Source organism: Falco peregrinus, chromosome 5 (genome assembly GCF_023634155.1).
Source record: "Falco peregrinus isolate bFalPer1 chromosome 5, bFalPer1.pri, whole genome shotgun sequence".
NCBI lineage: Eukaryota > Metazoa > Chordata > Aves > Falconiformes > Falconidae > Falco > Falco peregrinus.
This window is the reverse complement of record NC_073725.1, coordinates 33,873,695-33,899,463: the sequence shown is the minus strand read 5'-3', so window position 1 is coordinate 33,899,463 and position 25,769 is coordinate 33,873,695. Positions and strand designations below refer to the sequence as shown.

Below are 25,769 nucleotides of genomic sequence, written 5' to 3'. Positions count from 1 at the left end.
CTTCCTTAACTTGTAGGGCTTACTAGCCTCAAATGAATCACAGAATCCTAGAACAGCCCAGGTTGGAAGGGACCTTGAAAGACCATCTGGTCCAACCTTTCATGGGAAAGGGAGCCTAGATGAGATTATCTAGCACCCTGTAATCACACAAGACAGAAGCAGCTGGTCATTAAAACTCTGTCACTGCCAATATAAACTGCTACTGAAGTGCACCAAGCCAGGTGCTAGCCTTTCATAAAACACGTATTTTTGACACTCTGAACCTTGCTGGTTTTCACCTTGGTCCCCCAATCCAAAAGGCAATAGCTGTGAGCAGGAAGCTGGTGCTACCCTACGTAAAAGACTTGCAGTCACAACTGAAACACCACCCGCGTGTGTCTCTCACGTGTTTTGTGTTTTACCTGTGGTCCATAGGGAAGTTGTTGTCTTGAATGGACTGGGATGGAGGGAGATGAGTAGGGAAAACCCGGTCAGGTTTAGGAGTCTGAGCTGAGTTTGGGGAGGCATGGTGCAGCGGTGACACAGGAGTGCTGGATGGCGTCGGTGGGTTGGAGGGCCTCATTCCCACTTGTGGCTTCTGATCATAGGCACTATGAGCAAGGGGAAAGAAGGTCAGGTTATTTTATCTGAGGGGGAAAAAAAAAGGTGGTATATACATCCAGAGTAAACCTGTGTCACATTTATAAGCTTTTTATTATAGTTACCTTATTTACCAGTCTGGGGTAGAGGAATTTTCTACTTTACATTGCAAAGAGCACAGAAAAAGATCATGTTAAAGGCACGTGGTTCAACACAGCATTTTCTTCTCTGGAGCACAGAAATGTATTTTTAAAGGATTCAGTCTTAACAATGACATTTTAACAGGAGGTATACAAAATACATAAAAGTAGAAACACCTGGAACTAGAGCAACAAAGAGGTGGCAGTGCCTGTCAAGACTTTTTTAGAGCTTGCACAAACCACAAAGTTAGACAGTAAAACAATACGGCTAGAGGGAAGGGATCTGACCCAGAAAAACAATGGTGTGTTGGCTTAGCTACCCACACTAGGATATCAGCAGCCTCTCCTGACAGATTCCCCTCCCCCAAAATACTGGTCCTACAAATAACGCAGATGCTATTTTCAAAGGTGTCCCAAATCAGGAAAGGACTTGAGCACACTTTGATCATCCCTCTTTTTAAACAGGAAAATCGCAAACATTAGGCAGATAGTAAGCATGAACTTGCAGACTTTCCTTTTGTCAGGTCCCCTAGTGCCCATCAAATCCATCAATGTATGCATTCAATTTTTGAAATCAGAATCACTCCTCTGTGACTGCCAAAGGTGCCAGTCCTCTTTAATTTTTCCCTTTTCCTATCCAAAAAGTTAAATGTAAATGCTTTAAGTGCTAACAGTTTTTGTAGTACATTAATGACAATAAAAACTCACAAGCTAGATGAAAGATTCTGAAATAGACTGAAACGTCAATAAGAAATCCTTCACTGCTGACACTAAAGGAAGGAGTGACATGTAAGTGCAAACCAAAAGAGTCAATAAAGAACACAGTGGTATCAAGCCCCTCCACTACCCAGAAATAAATAAAGCTTTTCTTATCGATCCCTAAAAAAGAAGACAACTTGATTTTTAATAGGTAATAAAGGTGCAGAGCCTACTGAAATACTATTTTAAATTTTAATCACCCACAAATACACACATGTAACATCTGCAAAACTTGTCAAATACGTAATGTGTTGCTCAGACCTGCCAATCTCTTGCCTGTTACACAGATCTCTCTCTCCTTCCTAATGTGTGCAATGCATTTGGGAAGTACTTTCAATACAACTCACAGCAAGCAAGACACTCCTTCCTTCTATTTCATGCCTGCACCCTGGGTTTTTAAACTCTGGCTATCTCCCATGGAGAATATGCATTTTGATGAAAAACACTGCTTTAAAATGGTTATGTAAGTGTTTGATACAACTGTAAACAACTCCATCAGTGTTCATCAGCTAAATGCATTATCTCATCAGTCTGTTATCTGCTGAAGAGGTAACTTTTGTAAGATCTCTATTACGGTTTTATTACTCTTTAGTCAGTCCTCATTTAAATCAGCAGTTCTAACTGCAAACATGCTCCTGATTGCTTTACCTGACATTGTACAGGCACTTTTCCCCATAACTGAACTTGAATGGTTGCTCTTGACTGCAAGAGGAGCCAAGTTCTGAACATGGGCTATGGGGCTCCTTCTTGATTTTCACAGGGAGACCATGAAAAGCCACTGGAAAGAAAAAAAAAAAAATTAAAATCCAAGCACAATATTAACAATGAGCTTTCTCAAGTAAGCTAGACACTGCTAATTAAACACGATTAATTAAACCACTGCAATACTAAAAACAATATAGGAAATAAACATTTCAAGTATTTATTCAGGTGTCAATTGAAAAATAGACACCACAGATCCTTCGCATTGGCTATTAGCACTTTTATTGTTTAATAGAATGATGGCCAGGATCCCATCTCATTAACAGGAAAATAACAGCCCACTTATATTTGGCTTAACTACTGTAAATGTTGTCAAAGGCAAAATACTTCCCAGGAACCAAATGTTTCTAAGTAATGTTAGTGAGGTAGCTTTTAGCTATAAATGCAACAGTAGTTTACTTCAAAGAGTGCCACACAAATGACTCCAAAATAAATTTCTCCTATGTCAGCCTCAAATACATGATCAGTAATACTTTTGTCTCACAGAACACATGAAAATTTGCAGTGAAACTTATCAAACTGGATGACTACATGTGCCTTTAGTTATAAGTAACATCTGAAAATAATACACAAGAAATGGCTTCATTAATTTTTCTCAAAAATACACAAGAAAATCCTGGTCTCACCAAATTCAATAGTAAATGTGATACAGACATTAATGTATTGTAATAATAGACGTTATTAATCGTTTTTTAAAAGGTAAAAGGAACAGAGGGAGTATGACAGAAACGCAGCATTAATTAGAAGCACAAATTGGTCTGGATTAAGAGAAAGGCCAAAGGTAAAGTCAAGGTTAACCAGCATATTAGTTTAAGCCAGCCAACTTTTCTTATTTCATACGCAACCTTTACCAAAATTAAAGCAGACAAAAATTCAAAGTTCAACAGACACACACAAATCTAAAGCAGCTAGTAGGACAAAGGACTAAAAGACAGGTATGTAACAGCTTGAAAACATACCCACCAAGTTTTAAATAAAATGCGGTTGTAAATACATTTTTGAACTCTTGAGAAGCCTAGAGTTCACAGATCAATTTTATCACCAATTTTTTATGTTGTCACCAAAAGACTGTGGTTTGAACATCACGCTCCAACCTGACACAGACACTTGTGCCTCTGTGGAAATCTACGTATGTGCATCAGTCCCTGGTAGAGATCCTCAGCACAAAATCAGGCCATTATTATATTCAATCAAGTAGCATCTTGACCCTCCCTTTGCACCTGAACTTAGGAAAGACAATTTGTTACACATTATATATTTTCTGATACTAATGCACCTGGCATATACATGCATGTGTCCGATGGGGAGGGGGAGGTAAATGAAACGCTGTCTAAGAAGTAAGCATCAGAACTAATAAACTGATTTTTAAGTATCTGCGAGTAAGATCTGGATTTCAGATTCTCACCACAGGTTGTCTCACAGTTGGGCAATGCTCAGAGGACTCTCACAAATGGATCCTCCAGTACCCTATTACATGACAACTTCTACTACTGCCTTTCAGCCAAGACATTTGCAAGAGAGCACTGTATTATTTTGCCACATACTTTCACAAAACTTGGAAGAATTGTCTCTAAAACGACTATCCAGCTATTATATTTGATGGGTAACAGTCAATCATCTAGAAAGATTATAAAGGAAAAGCAGACAGTAAAACAGGTACACAAATACATACGCACAGCACAGTAACTTAAGAAACAGAGATGAAAACTGGTGAACATCACAACACGGAAAGAACGCTTTCTAAATAAAACTGCCTGGACTTGCACTAATGTAAGAGACCATACAGACTTCCTGAATAAAGATTCTCAAATTCAATAACACGGCAAAATGCAGCCCAGTCAGCTTTCCACCATAACTGCTAAGCAGGCTGTCATCCAGTAGTTTGTTTCAGGTTCTGCTAGTGAACTTCTGCTGCTGACTCTCCTTGCATGTCCTGGTCAGGTAACGCACAGCGCACATTCCATGTGTACGATGGGCCCCACAACTACAGGATGGAGGCTCCGACGGAAAGGTAGACAATCGCTCTGACTTGAATCGGAGAATTAAAACGCAACTGCAACAAGATTCTTTTTTAAAGCCAGTATCATATACTCGCACAAAGGCCCCATGCTGCTCTATTTTTTAATATTTTTTTTTTAATTTTAACTTTGCTACTTCCTTGGAGTTAATCCGTTATGAAAAATTACTTCCCTTATTTATTTTTAAATAACGGGAGTACAGAGACTCCCACACCACAGCCCTGTGCGGAGAACTGGCTGGGTATTTCATCACAGCGCTGAGAGCCTGAACGTCTGCTAACAGGCAGTTTTCCAGCTCACTGGCACAGGCACAAGTGAAAGCAGCACATTCATTTTGTGCAATTTGCTTTACCTTCCCACATGGAGTTGGTGCATGTAAAAGGCTGTTAAGTACTAAATTATTCCTTATCAAATCACCATCATCTGGAGTCATGATCAACACTAATTAAATTACTTTCACTGAACACGGCTCCAGCCTGCTGCCTCGGCTGCGAGGTACGTTTTATTTTGCTTACTGTACAGTCCTAGCAAGGTACAGGGCAGAGTGCTAGAAGGCATCTGTGCTACAGTTTTAATTAAAGTTTACCTCACCTTCCTTCCAGCTTTATAAGCAGGGTAAAGTGTATCAAATCAAGTAGGTTAACACCTTCATTTCATTTAGGGAAAGCATTACAGTCCAAAGTGATTTTATATTAGATCTTTATCTTAACTACGGCCAGAAAGATAATGTAGCTGTAAAATTTAAAGCCTTCCTCAGGCAGTCCCCTGACACAGTCACCATGCTAAGCTTTATCTGTAACTCCTTAAGTGTACACTTCTAGAGGCAGAAGAAAAAAAATAAACAGAAAACAAACAAACAAAAAAAAAAAACCCTGACAAAAATACTTACTGCATTTGGATTTGGGGGGGGCTTTCTTGAAGGTTACTTGACCTTTCAAACCACATCTTTAAGTGTGGCTGAAGATGACAGACTTATTCCAACAACAAAATTTCAAATATTCAAAGCAGTTCTCGTATCATCACTGAAACCCTCTACCCATCGCCCTGCATTTTAGTGTGACACTCACTCTATAGTGCACCTATTAAAACAGATATTAAACATACACCATTTTGTTAAGCTGGATTTTGTATTATGTTTTCAATCCACTTTCTTTTGAGGAGAGCAACATTGCTTATTTATACAATCTAATTTTAGTGCAGCATACCAAGCTACCAACACATCCAAATTAACAAAATGACATTTCAAACAACCAGCTCTTCACCACTTCTTTCTTCCTGACGGCAAATTCATTTTACTTAACCCCTGAACAGTCTCAACCCTATTAAAGTTAACGGGCACTCTGCCTTAATAACGATCTTATTAAGAAGTGACCAAGGGCCAAGATTTCATCCCGAGTGATTACTTACAGATAACTACCTCCCGACTTGAAAGGCAAACAATCTTACAAGGTGTATTTAGATGGATGGCTTCAACACCTCATCTCAGCTACTGGGGAAAGTCAGGCTTATCGGTATCAGAACGGACTCAATCCACAGACCCTGCCCGGAGATCCTCTGCAGCCCCACATGCAGATAGAAGGCAAGCAGGACTGCTACCATCTGCAGCAAACTGATTAAGGTATAATACGTTACTGTATGCATATTCTCTGTGCATAAATAGATCTATATTTGCAGAAAGAGAAAGCTTGCGTGTTATATATAATGTGCTGTTGTACAGACCTAGATTTTATATAAAATAATTTCACCATGAAGTAAATTCACACAGAACTTGCAAAGGCTGAAACCTACTACCCCTCGTTTTGAAGTGCTGCTCTTCTTTGCTATCTGTCAACAGCCTAATCCCCAAATTTTGTTTCTAATAACACCCACTTTAAGACTCAAACAAAGAACAATTTTATTAAGAACTCTGAAATTAAAGGAGGAATCTGTCTCAGAGGAGACCGATTTGTATACTTCCTGAGAATCAGGAAATGTACCACCTCTGTACAGCTAGAACCGAATCACTTCTTTTGAGAAACGCCAGAAATGCACTGCATCAAGTATAAAAGCAATGGTTTATAGTATTTTTCAATTCAGGAGATGATTATTCAAGATGAAGAAGAAATAAGCAATATTATACATGAAATTGCAAATAATTTTTCCTTTGAGCAAAAAGTTATTTTATAATTTTCAAACTTCAGATTCCTGCCCAGAACACAAAATAAAATCCGATTTTATTTTATGAAGAAGAACTGGTTTAAACATATTTTTTTAAAGGCATGAAATATTGCTTGTAATTCAATGACACTGGCTAACAACAGGCAAACTAGACTCCACTGACCAAAGAGACAAAGATGTCTTTTTGTCAACACTTGTAGGGCAAGAGCATTTACTATATAGTAGAAAATCAACTGACAGCAGCAACCTTGCTTGTGCCACTGAATTCCAATGTCTCCTAATTAATACTACATTTGTATATTAAGTGCAGAGAAAAGGAAGTAACTGAGGAGTCACAGTATGTCCTGCCCTAAAAATTTCTGCTGCATGTTTTCTAAACCGCTTTTCACATTTATGCTCTCAAATCACCCTCTAAACCTGATTTCGTAAATAAACTCATCCATTTTTATGACTGAATGAAGCAAAACTGTCAACATGCAATGTAAGTTTAGAGAGATTTCTTGAACACATTTGAATAGAGGGGACTTGATTTTCTTAACAGCAAGATGAAAAGACAGAGGATGTAAAAATATTTAAGTTACTGCCACAACTCCAGGTGCTAAACTGATTGAAGTGACCCAAGTTAGTACTTTGTGTCAAAAGCAAGAAAAGGCGGTCCCTGTACTGATAAAGCACTGTCACACTTTAAATCTATCTCCCAATACACACAGAAATGCACCAGGCACTTCAGATATATCAGAGTCTCTCCAAGATTCTTTTCCAGTACATTTACCTCTGCCAAGCCCTCCCCTTCCCCCAACACACAAAAATCCATTACTAAAGGGTCTAATCTCAGCTATCAGCGCAGAGTGCCTTTTATGGAGCCATTAAACCATTTCTCTTGTTTACAGTGCCTGAAGAAAGATGTGAATTATGTCTGTGACAAAACAGGCGATAACATTTCTAAACTGCTATCAAAATGCAAACTGAAATACACTTAAGGAAAGGGACCCTAATTCGTGTTTTTGCAATTTTCCTCGCTCACTATAACTTAACAGCACTCACCTGATGATTCAAACGAATTATTTATGCTGTAAGTACAACAGGTAGGCATTTTAATAAATAATTAAAAAAAATATCTACTTTCGAAAACCAGCAGTTTATTGAACAGTTCATCAAGGATGGTAAAGTGCTGGTTACTTCTGAGGTGATAGTAATGACCTAGGTGCTTTTATCAGTAGACATTTTAAACAAATCCAAACACAGCATTGTAGGTTCACACAAGGCCCAAACCACTCTGTTTCTGCAACAGTTACTTACCTTTTGAACCATATATTCAGTAACAGGTATTTGGGTATCTGATGAAATGAGCTACGAAACTAACTACTTTCTATATGACCTTGCAGGTGAGACTGCCAGGCTTTCTACATATTTTCTGATAAGATTTCAAAAAATGCATATTTAACTCCTAGAACAATAGCCTTCTGCATTCTGGAGGCTATTTATTGATTATTTCTAGATCATTATGATTTGAGCTACAGACCTTTGTAGACAGCTGCACTCTGAATTTCAACAACCATTTAACAGGCATCTGATTAAAGACAATGGGATGCCAAAGTAGCGTACTCTTTCCATTTCACTCCACTATACATTAAGATGAGAAATTTTACCAGTAATCTTTGGGATGCACAGGAGGAATTAGCTGAAGCAGGTACTAGAGCCAGCTGACCATTCCTTCATACTCTGGAGGTTACTGCTGCTGCAGCTGAATGCTGTACGCAGCCTAGTATAGAACCAAAAACTGAAATAAAACCACCATATTGGAGAGATGGCAGATGAGGAGAGGTAGGAGGATGGAAAGACAGTAAAGGCTGGCACCCAGGTCTTTCCAGCTAAATTGTTCCCAATGTTTTTGAACTAAAGCCTACACATACAGACCACTGCAACAGCTGAAGGCAGATGGATGACTGAGGCAAGGTCTGCAATTGTTTTCACCCTAAGCAATCTCTTGCCTAGACAATGGCAAAAAACCACCCCTTTGTTTCTGACCACTGCAACAGCTGCATAGATGAGCAAGACTTGAAGACTGGGGACTGATTTAGAAGTGGCTGTACAGATTACATCTACACAGGCTCCACCAAATTCTTTGACCACTTGATCTATCAAAGTCACCTCTATCAGATCTTAGCTGAGCTCCAGTCAACTGGATTTCATTTAGGTCCTGCTCTCTGCCAGATACTGGAAGAAGCTGGTGACAAATTGGATATCTGACACACAGATGTGTATCATCACTCTGGCTTCAGAGACTATCTTGGCAGTTTATATAAAAACTGAACATAGACAAGAGAATTGAGCTTTCACTACCTCACAAAAAAAGCTGCTAGAAGGGGGGGGTGGGGGTGGGGCAGAGGGCACACACTGACACTGCAGACACTGATCATGTCAAGTAGTTTTTCAAAGACATGCATGATCTTGTTCTTACCCTCCAGTGTATGGTTGTATATTTGTATATAGAAAAATAGAACTTGCTTAAGATGCAGAATTCGGCCCTAAAGACAACTGGCCTCCATCTAGTCCCACTAAGTGGTAACAATTCATCTAAAACAGAGTCTGCATGGGTATTTGTGTGTGCACACAGAGTCACATGGCAATAAGCATACCACATGTGCAATCATGCCTCTGCAATGATACATTATGTATGGTCAAAATACATGCAATACCATAATAAAGGGCAGTAAGCCTTTTCCTCTTCAGATGCATGTATGTAACTGGGGAGAAAATGAGGAAGCAGTATGCAGAAGGAAGGAACAAGACATAAATGTGCAAAAATGCATTCACCAACAACAAGAGGCTAGTTCTTTCATGTGGTGGCCTGACTACGCCCAGGGAAGGAAATCTGAGGATAGCTGGTATCACTGCAAATGCTCTTACCACCCCTCGCCTCAGTGCTCTTTCCCAGAAAGTGGAAGTTCATGACTGGGCAGTACTTGGCAAACCCATTAGATATGATTCTATCAATTCAGTCTTTGCCTTGGCTTCAGATCAGATCCTTCCAGCCCCTACCAGCTCAATAGATAGAAACAGCATGGGACCTCATTTTTTGGAAGCTAGTTCTGAAAGATGAGCCCAAGCACCAGCTTTCAAAGCCAACTGGCAAGAATAGAATATGTGGGCAAGATGGATCTATTTGAGAACCTTATTTAACAAAAAGAAAATACCAGCTTTGAAGTAATCTGTCACCTTTACTGGAAAATACGCAACTACAAATGCACTTTAATAACAGTTAGAACTCACTCTGCAAAATGAAGCAAATTGCTTATTTTCTTTTCCAGTCTAAAGTATACGATACCGTGCATGTCAATTAACCATCTACTTGAATACTGCATGCACGAATGCTACATAATAGTATAGTCTTTAAATCCTCAGGGGGTGGGGAGAGATGGGAGGGGTGAACAATAAAAGACAGCCCAAAATTGTGGGATTTTGTCCTTAAAGTCTGCATGGACTGTTCTCAGATAATATGGTATAAGAAGAAAAAGAATATTGATTCTGAATTTGAATTAGGAAAAAGTAGCAAGCAGGTGAAGATGAACTGCACTGAGAACTGAATTTATTCCTGTTTACCACTACAGAGCTTCAAGATGGAAAATAACAGCATTTTCCTACAAGTGATATTGGGAAATTCTGGACCTCAAAATCTGCAGTAATGCGTCCATTTTAACAAGAATTGTTAAAATAACTTTCTTTTGCTTTGGAGTAAGAGAGGTTTTTCCTTTCCTTTTCTTTTTAAAGCAAAAAGCATTACAGATTAATGACTAAAAGACAAAAAACAAGTATGGATTAAAACCAGTTTTAAATTAATTGAATCACCTGTTCATCTCTAGAGTATGTTAATTCTAAATATCCACCATAATTTCCCCTCCATTTTTACTATGATCTGAGATCAACATAAAGCCTTCGATGGTAACAGGTGAGGCCCAAAAAAAGGCTGAAGCAGAGAACAGAGACAGGTTCACTGTACCTACAGCACATCAAAGCTGCACCACTATCCATAAAGCGGGTTTATATGAGGGCGTTTGTACATGGAAGACAAAAAAGGAAGAAAAAAACCCCAGACCAACAAAATCGTCATTACAAAGCAGACACACGCCACTTCTCCACAGCACAGCTTATTCTGCCTTCTAAACATGATACTTCTGCCCCTATTCAGCAAAGAAATTGTTCTAGATGCTTCTTCACAAATGGAAATAAACGTTATTCTTTAACTGAAACGTGCTTTTCTAAAGCTTGGGTGTTAAGATACTAAAAAGTTTTGCCAGTTTAGCTATTTCTGGGCAGCTAATTCAAGATCCCCCCTGCCATGACAGATGCAGCCTTCCTAAGCAATGGAGGGGTTCTCAGCCAGTGTGGAAGACAGGGCACAATATTAGAGGTTGCACCCATACAGCTTAATAATTGGTTCAGTGCTATAAATCCCTATTTTTAGTGCAAGACATCCCTTATTTGCTTGTCTGTGCAGTTGCAATTTCTGAAATATTCATTAGTTACTGAGGGTAGGTACACCTGCAGCTTTCTGATGCTGGAAATGCTGAAAGCACCACTGAGATAATTCAGATATTTGTAGCCACTTGGCTTCTCATTTAAAAGGAACGTGTCGGTTGAAATGTGAAGTCTGTGAGTATGTTCAGTATAGTAAAACCTAAAAAGCCCACCCAGAAGGGTAAGCCACCTAGCTAGAGAAGCAGGGGCACAGGGGAAGCTTTCAGTAATTATCAGTAACAGTTAACCTACTCCCTAAACCCCAAAATGAGCAATTCCAAGCAAACTTTTCAAGAGGCTACTAGTAAACACCTTGTTAGGATACTATAGGTCCTTTGGCCTAAACTGACACTGTATTAGGGCAGCTGAACTGCCACACAGTATTCTAAGACTTTCTCTACTCTTCTGCCCCCAAGCAAAGGAATGGTTCGAAGTGATTTTGGTTAGCTGACCCCTCTTCTCCTCCACCCCCAAAAGATTCCAGCTTCCAGTTTTTGTCTAGAAGATATTTTCATGCAGTGGGAGCTGCAGTTACTGACATGGTTTCTTAGCCTGCAAAAGCAGCAATCTCACAAAAATGCTGTCACGGCCACTGTTTTATTGTGACTTACGTCCCCTTCATACAGTGCTCTCTCTCCTTTCCAGACAGTTACCTGTCTGGCTGTAGGAGACTCGTACTTGCAGGCAGTGGAGGGGAAAGGGCTGCCAGGGGAGCTCTGCCTCCAGGCAGAGGGAGCAAGTCCCTCCAGGGCAGGAGTTAACCTGCTGACAAATACCACGGGCACCGGGAACTCTGAAAAGAATACAAGGAAATTTGCAGAACACTGGCGGGAGGGAGAAAGGGAGGATTAAGTTAGGAGGAGCAAACTGGCTTGCTTTGATGTCTGAGGAGTAGGTGAGGCAGGAGGAAGAGCTCTCCCTCTCCCCCTGCCCCCAAAATAAACAGCAGCTTAGTGCTCTCTGGAGGAGGAAGCAGTAACCTAATAAAAATTAAGCCAGCTGGATTCTGTAGCAATTGATCTAAAACCTGTGAATAGCATAAGATGACTGTAGGAGAAAAAAGAAATCTTGAAGAATTTTTAACCCCTCTATGCTGGATCTGCAACCTCCAAGACCCCACAGAGAAACAGGGTTGCTGTTCATCTGCATTAGCTTTCAGTGTTAAAATCCTGGGAGGAGGTCGGGGCACTTGTTCCTACAGTTACTTGTAATATATGTGGCTCCAAAGGCTCCCAGGCGGAGAGTGCACGGAGAGGAGATCCACCTTTAGAGATCCTGCTAAAGAGAAAGGCTTTAATGTACAACCAAGCCTGGGAGAAAACCTAAATTGTATTCCTACCTGGGAATTACCAATAAAGTTAAACGCAAGGAGAAGAGCTGGCCACTAAATCAGGATCTGTGTGCTTTTCTGAGGACAGGATTTCCATTTGCAGCAATTTCCAAAATTTAATTTAAATTGTAAGAGGTAATGGCTAAGCACTACATAACTTCCATTACTAAAATATCCAAGTGAGATAATATCCCAGCGTTTTCCACACACATACACTTTCCACTTCATGTAAATCTGCAGTTTGACAGTTTACGTCTGGATTTTAATAGGTTTGGTGGAAACAGAATTATGAAGAAAACTTTGGAGGCTGCAACAAGAATTTTTGCCAGAAGTAACAATAAGCTTTAAGATAAACAAGTTCATATTTTTTGTATTTATTGTTTCAAAGGTATCAACAACTTGGTATCTAGGAAAGCATACCCACAGCAGAAAACAAACAGGAACTTACTCTGCCTCATTTCCTCTCTTATGGAAGTTTCAAGTTATATCAATCTAGTTATTATTTTTTGTTCTTTTCTGCTGTATCCGTGCTAAGAGCCAACAGCCAGCTATAGATGGGAAGGCTGCTGATCTTGTACTTGCAGCTGGACAATATGTGAAAGAAACTGGATTTAATCTCTGGTTCTGCCATTTGTTGTTCATAACCTAAACAACTGGTGTCGGAAGGCTGATTCTAGTTTGAAATAGTCTTAGGATCCTACCTTCTGAGTTTCATAAGCAGTGTGTCAGTTTGCTTCCTTGTAAAAACAGGAGTATCATCATAATAAAAGATTACTCTTAAGGATAATCATGCCTGTCAGTTAGCTACTTAGGAATATGCAAAAGCAAGAGGAGTCAATGAATAATGAAACGGACTACAGTGAGCACTCTCTAGCATAAATTAAACAACTAATTTAAAAATATTTATAATTTTTTTTATTTTAGCAACTCTCAATAATAAGCACTAAAAGAAACAAAATTGCATTTTGAGAAGATGATTTTTAATTTGATTTTGCCTTTAACAATAAAAATGTGTATACATTCATAGAACAAGTATACACTAACTCAGGGTAGCTAATGGGATTTTTGTTTACTTTCGTTCTCTAGTTTTTTGTTTACTTTTCGTACACTCCTTCAGAAGAACGAGACTGTCACTACTCTAAATACATGTGTCCTTCATGCTTCAATGTTAAGTTTTCACAAATGCCCACCAGTAAGGCAACTCTAACAGATCTAATTTATAATTCATAAGAGCAAGGCTGAAATCTAAATCTTTAGTCCACTACTAAAAACCACTGCAAAAAACTGCGGTCTCCACTGGAAAAGGTGCTGGCCATTGCACTAAGTCGACAATAAAATTCAGCTCACAAGTTTTATCACTGATTCAACAGGGAAACAAAGAAGCCATTGTCAGAAGTGGTTACCTCTAGGAACAAAGTCAGGGCTTAAATAAGTAGCCCAATATTCAAAGACTCACAGCAAAGTGCTTTCTGAAGCTGGCGGAATTTTGACCACCTGCAAACAGGCTCATGGTTCTCAGCACAGATATTTAAGGCTTCTGCCGCTACTTAAAGCATTCTTAACTGTATATGAGACTTGCAACTGAATATACATTACCAATATGCACACTGCACATTTTTTCTGAAGCCAATTGTTCCTGAAGTTGTATGACTATTTCACACATGCATGCAATCAGTAATACCGATGATTACATGGCATGTATATTTCTTACATGTGTGCATGCATATATATACATACATATACACAAAGAATATGTATACACAGAGTATACACTTTGCATATACACATACACTTGTACAAATCCAGCTCCCAGATTCTAATCCCAAATGCTTTAAACTTTCGGTCTTCACTGAATACTGACACTTTTCAAAGTCTCTTTTGTCTCCATTTATGTTAGTGCTTTGGTCATGTGCGATTTTATTTACAGATGGGTTAATAAGGAAACACTGCACTCAGTTTCAGCATGAAGACAGAGAATTAAAAAAAATAATTAAGTATTTTTGTTAGGTATACATTAGAAGCAGAACGGAAACAATATTTGAGCAAAGAGGATCAAATTAGCAAGACTGGGAATTGTTTTTGCACATGTAATTTTTCAAATGCCCTTGATGACGACTCATAATATATAAATTTAAAGACAAAAACCTGGCCAGTCAGTAACCTTCCTATTCAGTGACTGCAGGACTTGGCAGTAAATGTCACTGCTAAAAAATATTTCACTACATTAACTTACTGGCAACCACATTTGCTGAATAAGTTCATAAACAGCCACGGGAAAAAAGACAGCCAGAAATAAAGCTGCTAATGATTCACTCTTTTCTAACATGCATAATCCTCAGCTTACAGAACAAATAGATAGGAAAGAATAAAGTTATCCTTTACCAAGACAGTTCACTTCCCTATTCACCTCACCAAGGTCAAACTATAATCCAGGAACGGGTAAGACTAATGTATTGCAGACAAGGAGACCATGAAGAGTAAGTGAAAGGAAAAGAAAAGAATCCTTCTCAGGGAAAAAAACTAGAGCACATCTTGAAAAAGTAATCAGTTTTCCATTTGCCAGTTTAGACTAGGTTTAGATCATTCCTAGGAGAAACACTGATGACTTCTAAAACTCAAAAAAAAAAAAAAAAATCATTTCCGCATATTTCTCTGCTTATAAATGGCTCCACCATAATTACTTCTCAGTACTGAAATGCATAAGACCAAAACAAAAGGACACAGAACCTGAAAAAACAAAAGGCTATTTTTCCTGTATGCTTACAGCGGGCTAGCTATACCAGTCCTACATGACATGAACATGTCACAGACTCTCCAATGTTTAACTGATATTTTGAGGACTATCACTCTCTCCTCCCTCTTCTTCCTGCTGTACCCTTTGAAAACTTCATGGCAGTCTGTGGGAGACTCTGACTTCTGTCTTCAGTTGCTGAGGCAGCAACCAGAAGAAAAAAGACACAGAAATTATACAGATCGTAAAAACATTTTACTTAAACATATCAAATATGAAATAAAGAGAAGTAGATGGACTCAGCTTGCAGACTGCCTCCTTATTTTACACCATCTCAGAGCTCATGGATTTTCAAATCATTATTTAGGCTGCTCTTGGAATACAAAACACATTTTGCAAAAACACTGCATGGAAAGCAGTTTAGGGAGAATAACAGTTTTGTATCAAAACAGAATCACAAAGACCCTTCAATCTGCCTTGTTTGGTTTCTGTGCAAAAATACAGTTGAAACAAATTTTGCATACTTTAATACAACTGGAACTGAACAGATGCTCTAATACATATACATACTCCTGATGAAATTAACTAAACAACTATCTGTTTTAAAACAGAAATAACTGTAGTGTTAAGAAAATACTGCCATGACTACAAGTCACAATGTGAGGCTTGCTTGTATTTCCACAGATGGGATCTTCACAGAGTCCTTATGGGGACGGGAGGAGGGGAGGCTTCCTCGGAGAGGAAATAGGTTTTTTCAAAACCAAAAATTCAACATTTTGAATAAAATATGTTTAATGTTTTTGTTTTTATGTAAACAGACTTTAGGAAGTGATCTGACAGCCTTAAGAAATTACCATTTGAAAGAAAAAAGGTCTACATGCTTCATCTTTGATCTAGGAGGCAGATTTATCACAGGACAGGATGACTGAAGTTTATTCATTAGCTGATAACGTCCACATGCAACCCAAGCCTTTAATCTGCAATAAAACAGCAAACTAGGATGAGGCTCTGAGGAAAGGAAATCAAGTCAGTTTGGCTGAGCAGGGACATGCCAATGGAGGGCCAGGGGGCAGCCAGGGGGGCAGCACCCCACAAGAAGAGCCCTGTCCAGGTGCTGTTGCTCCTCCATGCCCCATAGAGCTGGTGACCATCAGGTTCACAGTGGCCCTGTGCAGTTAAAATCTGCATAATGTGGCTGCCATCTCTGCTGGGATGCCCAGTTGCACTTTTTCGTTAGTAATAATGTTCACATGGCATACAGGGCACTCTGAAAGGAATAGCTTCCACTTAAAAAGTTTTTAAAATCAAAACCTGTGTATTTGATGGGGTCTTGTAATTCAATTCACAGTGCTACTGTTGCCATTAGTATTTACACAACCTGTGTGCCACTACCACTACTAGAATCTAGGAGAGCCTAAAGTCTTCACCATTTCAAAGCTGGAAAATTCAGCATGACAACACAAGCAGAAAAGCAAATAAACAGAAATTGCCTATTAAAATCAAAGCAAACCCACAAATTCTCTACTGTTAAGATCACAAATTAAAGGCATTATGGTCAACAGTCTGCCTCTTGGTAAAACTTTTCCAAGAATTAAATCTTGCAATTATGGAAAAGGTCACGATTATGGCAGTTTTAAATATTTCCAAAAATCCTCTAGAAGAAGAAGAAAAAAAAATAAAATCTGTATTAGCACAGGCTGATGCCCAGTGATGAACCACAAAATGAGCCCACAAGGTTCTCTGAAAAACACCAATTCCTAATTTCTTTTGAACAAGAATTTAACCAAAAAAAACCAAACCCCACAACAAAACAAAACAAAACAAAAAAAAAAAAAGAAAAAGAAAGTTAACAGCTGGTAACAGTTTCAGTCCTGCTTTAAACAAAGGAAACAAGTGCCCAGGGACACAATGAAAGAAGCAAGGCTATCTAAGGCAACTATGAAGGGAGATAAGGTGGTCTGCATGGACTCCTCAGTCTGACCTCTCCAGCTCTTACAACAGCAATTGCATTGGACACTCTTTGTAAAATGCTTTTGAGATCTCTAGATAAGTGATCATTAAGAAAGCTGTATATCTCACAGCAGCATGATACATGCATTTCTGTACCTACTTCAAACCGAGAAACAAAGATGTTAAGCAACATGCCCAAGGTCATGCAAAGCTAAGGGCAGAACAAACCACAGAGCCCTGACTCCTGCAGCCCTTTAGAAAGAATCCGTCACAGTCGGGCATGCACTAAAATAAATAAGTAAATGTCTCTGTATTTGACAGTGTCTGACCTATGAAAGGAAGTAGTTTCAAGACAAGTGGCAAAAACCAAAACACAGCTGCAGTAGAAAGCCCTACTAGGGAATAGCTAAGCACCAAGAATAACTAGCACCACCTTGTAGGATATTTATCAGACTGCCTGCTACAGTACCACACTTGCAGAGCTACATTTGAGACCAGCCACATAGGCTCTTTAAAAAAAAAAAAAGAAATAAAAAGGAAATTTGTAGAAAAAAAACCCCAAACCTGAAAACACACTAGTGTGTGCAACTTGCCGTACAGAGAAAACCAAAACACTACCAACTGCAATTTCTAGGACATTGTGCACTACCAAGACATGACTACCAGCTGCCTACGTAGTGAATCACCGCGTTAAAAAAATGTCATTTTTTTCAGTCCACTAAATTTTTTTCTAGAAGCTGCAAAATTAAAACATTCTGCATCATAAACAAAAACAAACCCAGTAAACAGATCTCCCTTTGACTTCAGCAGGCCCATCAGAACTTATATCATTCTGGTGTTTTCTACTGTTTTAATCATGTGGGGTTTTTTCTCCAAAATATGTCAAAATAAGTGAAAATTAACCTCTACCAATTGCTCACCATCTTTTGCTATACTAAAACAAACAGGAAATGCTCTTCTAGTTCTGAAATTCCCTTTTGGAATTTAAGCCACAAAAGTAAAGAGAACAAAAATAAAACAAACCAAGCATTCTTCACCTGATCGTGAAAAAAAAAAAAAAAAAGTATGATTTTGGATGCTATGAACATGTAAATAAATATTAAAGCCTTTCCTCATTTAAACCGCATTTGGAATATCCTAAGCCATTAGTTAAAATGACAGAAGAATACAGCTACCTGAAGCCTATGTAAAGAATCTCTCTTTAACAGGCTTTTAAAGATTGCAAGCCAGAGCATCTAAAAAGCACATCCCTGAATAATTTAAGGCTCCTGGAATCTACGTTGAAAGAGCTCCTTTGCTAACCCTGGAGGAAAAAATCCAGAGGTAAGTGAAAGAATAAAGGCTGTGAAAGATGAGTGACAAAATCACTACTAAAAAAGTATTTTTCCTATCTTAAAGTTGAATCAGACATGGAGGAACACAGATTTTACAGCCAGCCCTTCCCATTTACTGTCAACAGCTGTGGTCTAACATTAACATTTACCCCTCGGCAGTGTTAAGGCTCTGATGGTCAGGGAAACAATACAGGAACAAAATGAAAGACAAGGAAGGAAACCGATCAAGAAGGTGAAGCACAACACAAATCCTCATTAGCAGAAACTCAGTAAGAAATAAAGAGCAAAAAGACAGAGTTTATCATTAATTTTAAAGGAGTAATGTACATTTTGGGGCAAAAGAAGAAATGGAAAAAAAGCATCCCAAACTCTGGAAGAACAGAGCAACGTAAATACATATTATTCAAACAAAACAAAAAACAATTATGCTATTAACACACCAGGCAATCTGGTTTGGTGCAGGGTAATCCCCATTTATAACCAATTGTACCAAGGTTGATTTACAAATCAGTGGATTGTTGACAAAACAGAGTTTTCTCTGCCAACTACATCCTTTAAACATCAGCAAATCCTACCTACTTCCTCTTGTGTCTGTCATAGAAACCATCCAAACAATGGGAGCAAGCAATCTTCACCTCAACAGCTACTGACTTCAAGCAAGCTGAACACTATATTCATTTTTACTCCTAGACTGGAAAGTCCTTGCTGTTCTACAGTATCTGAAAGCCTCACCACTGATTACAACAGGTTCAGGATCTGGCTCCTCCTCAGTATATGAAAATGGATTTGAAACAATAGGAAACCTTATCTGAGGAAGTTAACACAGGTCACCCTTCTCCACACATGAATACTGACTTTATACAGGCAGAAAAACAGCTTAACTAGGTCTTAGGAATTAGATAAGAATTTGGGAACAGTGTCACATACAGAATGCTGATTTTTTTTAAAAAAGAGACATCCACCTTTTTGGAGAAACAGATGTTGTGGTTTTGCCTTACACGATTTTTCATGTAATTACTAACAGAAGAGTCTTTAGGAAGTCACTTGAATATATCGCAAACAGGTCAGCTGAAGTGTAGAAGCAGATTCAGAATGGGGCAAAATCAATCTGCCTAACACAGAATTTCGAAGCAAATGCCTGTAAAAGTGATTTCCTCCCTCTTTTTGTGGATTTTTTTCTAATGAGAATGGAAAGAGTAAGAAAACTACATTATTTAATATGCAGTTGTGGTATTTCTCCACTGTAATTGCAAGCCGAAAAAAATACCCAAAAGTCTTTCTGAAACATGTTTTTCTCCCTTAGAACTCAAAAAGTTCAGGCACTGCAGAAAGCAAAAGGTTACAAGAAACTAAACTGCGATTTGTTTTTCAAATTTCATCCGAACAGGCTAGCTGTTATCTACTCTTCATTCCGCTCACACTGAGCTAAACTACAAAAAGGTTCTTTGTGATAAGTATTCGAAGTTAAAAAAATACTTAATAAAAAGGTAATACAAGATGGGCAAGATGGGGCTTTGGACGCTGTGAAAAAAAAAGAAAGGATTGGAAATGCAGACATTTCTAAGATTATTATGGCAGGAAGAACCACTTTCAAGAAGACATAATGGAATAACAAAATAAATTCAGCTTTGAACAGGTAAACTGAAGCTTAAAACATTAAGGCAAAGCTTATGCTGGATCCTTAGCTAGTAGAAATATGCACAGTTCTAGTAACGTCAATAATATCACATGAAGTCATGCTAGCTGTTGATCTCACTCGTATATCTAAAGCCCACACCTGAACTATAAATATATGTATTATGTTTGCTTTTTGAAAACTGAGTGAAGTTTAATAGCAACTCATAATTGAAATATTCATGGCTTCCACACTAGCTCTGAAGTTAAATCCCCAAAGTGGATAAAGTGGACTATGTATCTAATCTAAACTAAATGTTTCCCTTAGTTACTAATACCAGTGCAGTTTCACTAGTTAAAATCATTATTACAGAAAAGAAACGCAAAACCCATGGCACTTTAAGGGGCATTTAATCCTGCTCAGCACTAGGACACAGCACATGATCTTGGCAGTATCAATTCCTCTACTATGCTCCCTATCTTTGCTTCAAGAGTTAACTAACTTGGTGATTTCTAGGCAAGAAAGTTTTTACCACAGCTTTCCAGCACTGCTACTGTTACCAAAGTTTCTTACAAGTTCTTTCAGTGCTAAAAATTTCCATTTATGACCACAAACCTACCTCAGGTTTAAAGCCCATTTCTCTATCAATGACACTAGAAATAAAACCTCACTAATTTTTGTACCTGGACTGCAGACTATAACTGTTTCAGTGGAGCACTTGTTTTCTTCACGAACTCTGCACAATACACACACACACACCCTTACCTACACACGGCTCCATAAACTGAATCTGTGCAGCAAACAACAGTTTGGTTGCCTGTGAACTAAAGCGACTGTGACCCCCTTCACTGGCATACACTTCTGTCCTTCACTGCTTATGGCTCAGTTAAGTGTACTAAAGACTGAACCTACGAAAGCTTGCCCATCCTCTCCCATGTTTCAAAACAATAAACATTTTTTAAAATAAAAAAATTTAAAAAAAGCGCCAAGTGTTCCTGCCAGGCTGCTGCCAGTAACAGGGCAAGTACTTATAGATTATATAGTCATTATAATAGCGTTTGGAGGCAGGTTTGGATCCCAGAGATAACAGTCACAATTGTGCTACTTCTGCAGCAGTAATTTCCCCATGGCTTTGGTTATGTTGATCTCCGTTCCTGTTTTGCAGAGCCCACAGCAACATACATTATATCCAAGTATATGTCTGAAACTCCACAACCTTTGCCAGAATAACACTCCAGGAAGCTCTCCTGACCTTTACTTAAGATAAAGAAACCAACTGAAATGAAGAAATAAATGTTCCTTTGATAGTAATGTGTAAGCTGTGGCTAAGGAACTTTGAAATACAACAGCATTAATAAAATAGCCATATTAGGAGAATTTCTTTATCACCAAAAGCAGTGACCAGCTTCAATGAGGCTTTTCATTCACTGTTCACAAATTATTTTCCAGGAATCATTGACTTGTTGTGTAACGATAATTGCGGGTTAATAGAAGCCCTAACTGAACTTTGTACTCTTACACAAAGGATGTATGCATACATGACTATATTTGGACACAGCTTCATATGTAGGATAACATAACTGATTTTCAACTTACAGACTGTTCTGGCTTTCATAATATAGTTTCATTTAAAAAAAAAAAAAAAGAAGTCTTTGAAGCCAGAGGTGGGAAAAAAAAAACCCCAACTGTTACAAAAGCCAACTTTTGAAGTTTGAAAGTGACCATGACTGCTGGTTAGTATATGTACAAGAACTTCTAGAGAAAAACAAAAATAAATTGTTGCTGTGCAGGTATACTATCAAGAGTACAGGGGACAAAAAATCATCTTTTTTTTCTTTTCTTTCCCTACAAAATGTTGTTACGAATATGCTCAAATTCTTCTTAAAACAGTTTCTAAATAACTGGGAAAAAATCCTCTAAAAGATTTATAAGAAAACAAGTCTGAATTTGGTTGTGGGGTTAAAGACTACTCTAATGCAATTCTTTTGAATCTTTCTAATTTTAATCCTAACATTTCAGTACATGAATGCTGTATTCAACAGCTATCTGGTTTAGTGAACTGCAGAAATTCACTCTGATAGGATAAATTACTTAAGTTATTTAGCAAAACGCAAAAGCTACCAAGCGCTCTGCTGCAATCAGCAGACACTGTTTAGAAGAGACCTTCGATGACGAAGAGAAGCTTTGCCATGAGGAAGAAAGATGCATAAAGAAGCTCCAAGAATCCCGTGACTTTGGCAGATAAAGTTTCTCATGCCATTTCTTTATTAGGCCCTTGCAACCACCCAAAATCACAGAACAGCAGGTACAGCGAAGGGGAATCAGTGCTTAACAGAACAGCAGCACTTCAGCAAGTAAAGGCAAGATTTGAGGAGCACAGGCTAAAAAAAGTAAATTGGGGCACATACTAAGTAAAGTAGCAAACCAAACAATGCAAAGCATCCAGCTTAACGTAACTCCTGCTTCCTCCCATTAATTCAAAGGGAAATTTTGTTAGAGCAACAAAGTGCCACATGCTAAGACAACTTAAAAATGCTTCAGCAGTGACTGTATTTGATTGATTATGTGGTGAATTTATTTATACACAAAACATACTGAGCAGCCCTATTTCTGCTCAGCGTATCACAGTATCACACAGCATCTGATCTTGTCCTGCCTCAACACATTCCACTCCTCACTCTATGGACAGAGAAACACACCCCCATCCCCACAATCTGCGTCTCTCCTTGCTTCCCTTGGGGCTGGCAGGTGGGAACTACAGGAGAGGGCCAACTGCTAAAGGTGGTACCTTCAGACCAAAAAACCTTCTTTTTAGCTGCATGTCAAAATGCCACTTGATTTATCTATTCATCATTCTGATGTCACCGACCAGCAAAAGGAGCTATCACATGACTGCAGATGACACAATAAATCACAAATATGAAAACTCAAATATAAATATACTAATTTTTAACAAAGTGATGATTCATACTATACTTACAACTTTCAGCCTGATAGTCTGGCACAAACTGCTCGTCATTGTCAGGTACCTGAGCTGAAGAAAGGAAAACAAAAACAAAAAAAAAAAACAAACAAAAAACAAAAACAAGGAAAGAATTAAAAGAAGCCATTAAAGCATAAATAAAGACTCTTGTGCTTAATTTGAAACGCAGCCAAGATTAGAACTAACAATTTTTTTTTTCTCATTGTTGAGCATGAAAATTAGGCAAGCATGCCATTTTACTATCAGATGAACCCTGGGGTGAAGCTGTGCGGTACACTGCGAGTCCAGAGCAGCCCCGGCGCAGTGACAGGGGTGGGAGGCCGTGAAGGCTGGCACTGGCCCTGGCCCTGCCTCACTGCCTGCATCAGGGCCCGGACCTACCATGCCACTGGTAAAACTTGTCAGTTTCAAAATAGGTACACATGAAGTCTACATAAAGTGTTTAACATTTACACATCTTTAACCCCAAACTACCACACCTTCATCTTACTTAAAGTGATTCCAATTTCTCATGGCAGTCAGCCAACACAGTAGGGGTTTTTTTTGTTATTATTTTAAATACTCAAAAAGAACTGTTTTACCAAACCACAGAATTCCTGGTTCAACGACAACATTTCAGGCATCAAAAAAAGTTATTTACTTAAAGCAAGAATCATTATTAACATCCATTCACCTTGCGTAAGATCATCTGTGCTTTTAGGAAACTTTTATCACAAATCTGAGCTATAAAATACAATCATTTCACGGTCTGCTGATACATAATTTTGCGTCTGTGGTACCACAGTTCCTTTTCATTATGTGTCCAAGACATTAGCCATCTCTCATACTGTGTTCTAAACTCCTGTAAACCATTTAAGCTGAAATACCACTGAATATACATTATAGGTGAATACATTCGAACAACTGCAGAACATGACACTGAGAAGCGGCATCCTCGGAGCATGACTCGACATCCCAAGAGAGATCCAGCTTATTGTTTCTGAACTTTGTCATCTTTTCCTCAACATACACTAACAAGAATCATCACAGCAAAGCTGCATAAAATTATCTGTTTGAAAATACTATAATTTACACAGTTCTTGTCTAAAGACAAGCAAGTAATTCATATGATCTTAATTAAAAGTTAACATCTGCCATGATCTGGTTACCCAATAAGATTTGAGAGGTAAATACTGGTTATATAATCTTTTATCAAAACCATGACTATCAAACCATTAAATAAAATACGCTAAATGATAAAATGTAACTTTAATGCTCTCAGAACACTTTTTAGTTTAGGAAGCGTATATTCCCCCTGATATATGTGAACTGCTACTAGTTTAACAGAATTTGTTTGAATGAAAAATACATATTTAATTATAATTACTCACAATTTTTTTGAATGTGCACTATAGTACTCTTCATGGACCAGACCTCCACTCCTTAACTCAGGAAATATTTCTAATGACTTAACTGGGAGTTTTTTTCCTGGGTAAAGAGTTCAGAATCAGGCTCATTATACTGAAAAATTATTTGCTCTCAGTTTTAAAATAAACGTTTAAAGTCCTAATGTCTTAACTGCAGCAAATACCCTTTAAGAACAAATGACCTTAGGAAATCTGCAAACCCAGATTTGAAAAGAAGTGTAAGATAAATACAAAAAGTGTAATTAGGATTACCCTGGAAAAAAGCACAGCTACTGTTGCTTTGTTGTTTGGGGTTTTTAATTCAAAAAAGAAAACAACACAATACAGTAACCTATCCTTTTTAGGAGAAACCAGTACCTCTGAGGACATGTTAGCTCCTCGAAGTTTGAAGCTGTATAAAACATGTATTTTACCGACCCAAATATTCCCAATATTTTTCATGGATTACATTTCTCTTTCCTCCAGAGAAACCACAGAACTTTTACCAAAAATTAACACAGGGACAGCATAAGGCCAGACACTAACGCTCCACAATTTCTGACATTTCAGGCAATTCACTGCATGCAAATGTTCGGCACCTTCCTTACAAAAATGCCAAATGTTTGACTGTCACAGAAGAATCTGACCATGAAATCAAGGTCTCCTACTTAAAAGATCAGTTTCTAAGGATTTCTTACATTTCCAATTGTTTTTGAAGGGTTTGTGAGTACATTCAGTTAAAGGAATTGTATCAAGTAATTTCTTGTTTACAGAATTCCCATCCCACGCATTTTCTTAAGCCAGCTATCCTTTTCAAATGCAGCAAGAAAGCTAGTATGCCTAATTTTTTTATACACATACATGCGTGTGTTTTACATATATATGTGTATATATATATATGTTAATTTGTGAATCCAGGATATCTAAAAAAGTCTTAAAGAAAACAAAAACCCTCCTGTTGAAATCAGGAGGCTACATTTAGTGATTGCAGAACCGGGACAGCAATCTTACATAACTTTCTAAAGCATACTCTGTGCACCAGACTGCTTCACCGGTGCTTTATTCAGGTTTTATCCGTCTAACTTGACTTACTCCAGAACAAATAAGGTCCTTTTTTTCCCCACCCAAAAAGTAAGAAAAAATAAAATACATCTGGTTGAACTGTCATGGAAAACCAATATATTACTTTAGAGAGATTGTCATTACCCCTGATTTGGTCTGGAGCAAATAAGAAAAATATACTTAATTCATAGATGCCCCAAATTGATGAAGGCATATTTAATAGAGATCAAAGCGCATCACTTTATCAGTACTCTAGAAATAGATGGAGACTACACTGTCAAAATGTATTTTAAATACAACAGTAACATAGCCTTAAAGCCTCTGTAGGAAAAGAAATACAGCAAGTTAAGAAGTGTTTAAAACCCTGCCAAATATAAACAAAACAAATAACAACATCCAAAGTGTTCAACCCAGGAACATGTATTTCCTACTGGAATCTAATTTTA

General features: G+C 38.2%; 1 protein-coding gene across 4 annotated transcripts in view; it reads right to left on the bottom strand.

The window, feature by feature from the left end:
* Nucleotides 1-25,769, bottom strand: part of ETV1 (ETS variant transcription factor 1) — a 67,143-nt gene that overhangs the window by 30,714 nt on the left and 10,660 nt on the right. For all 4 annotated transcript variants that reach the window (XM_055805934.1, XM_055805932.1, XM_055805933.1 and 1 more), the window contains 3 exons: nt 22,874-22,927; nt 2,127-2,256; nt 402-590 (listed from right to left, as the gene is read on the bottom strand). In XM_055805934.1, coding sequence (XP_055661909.1) covers nt 402-590; nt 2,127-2,256; nt 22,874-22,927 — 373 coding nt within the window. The remainder of the gene's footprint in view (nt 1-401; nt 591-2,126; nt 2,257-22,873; nt 22,928-25,769) is intronic.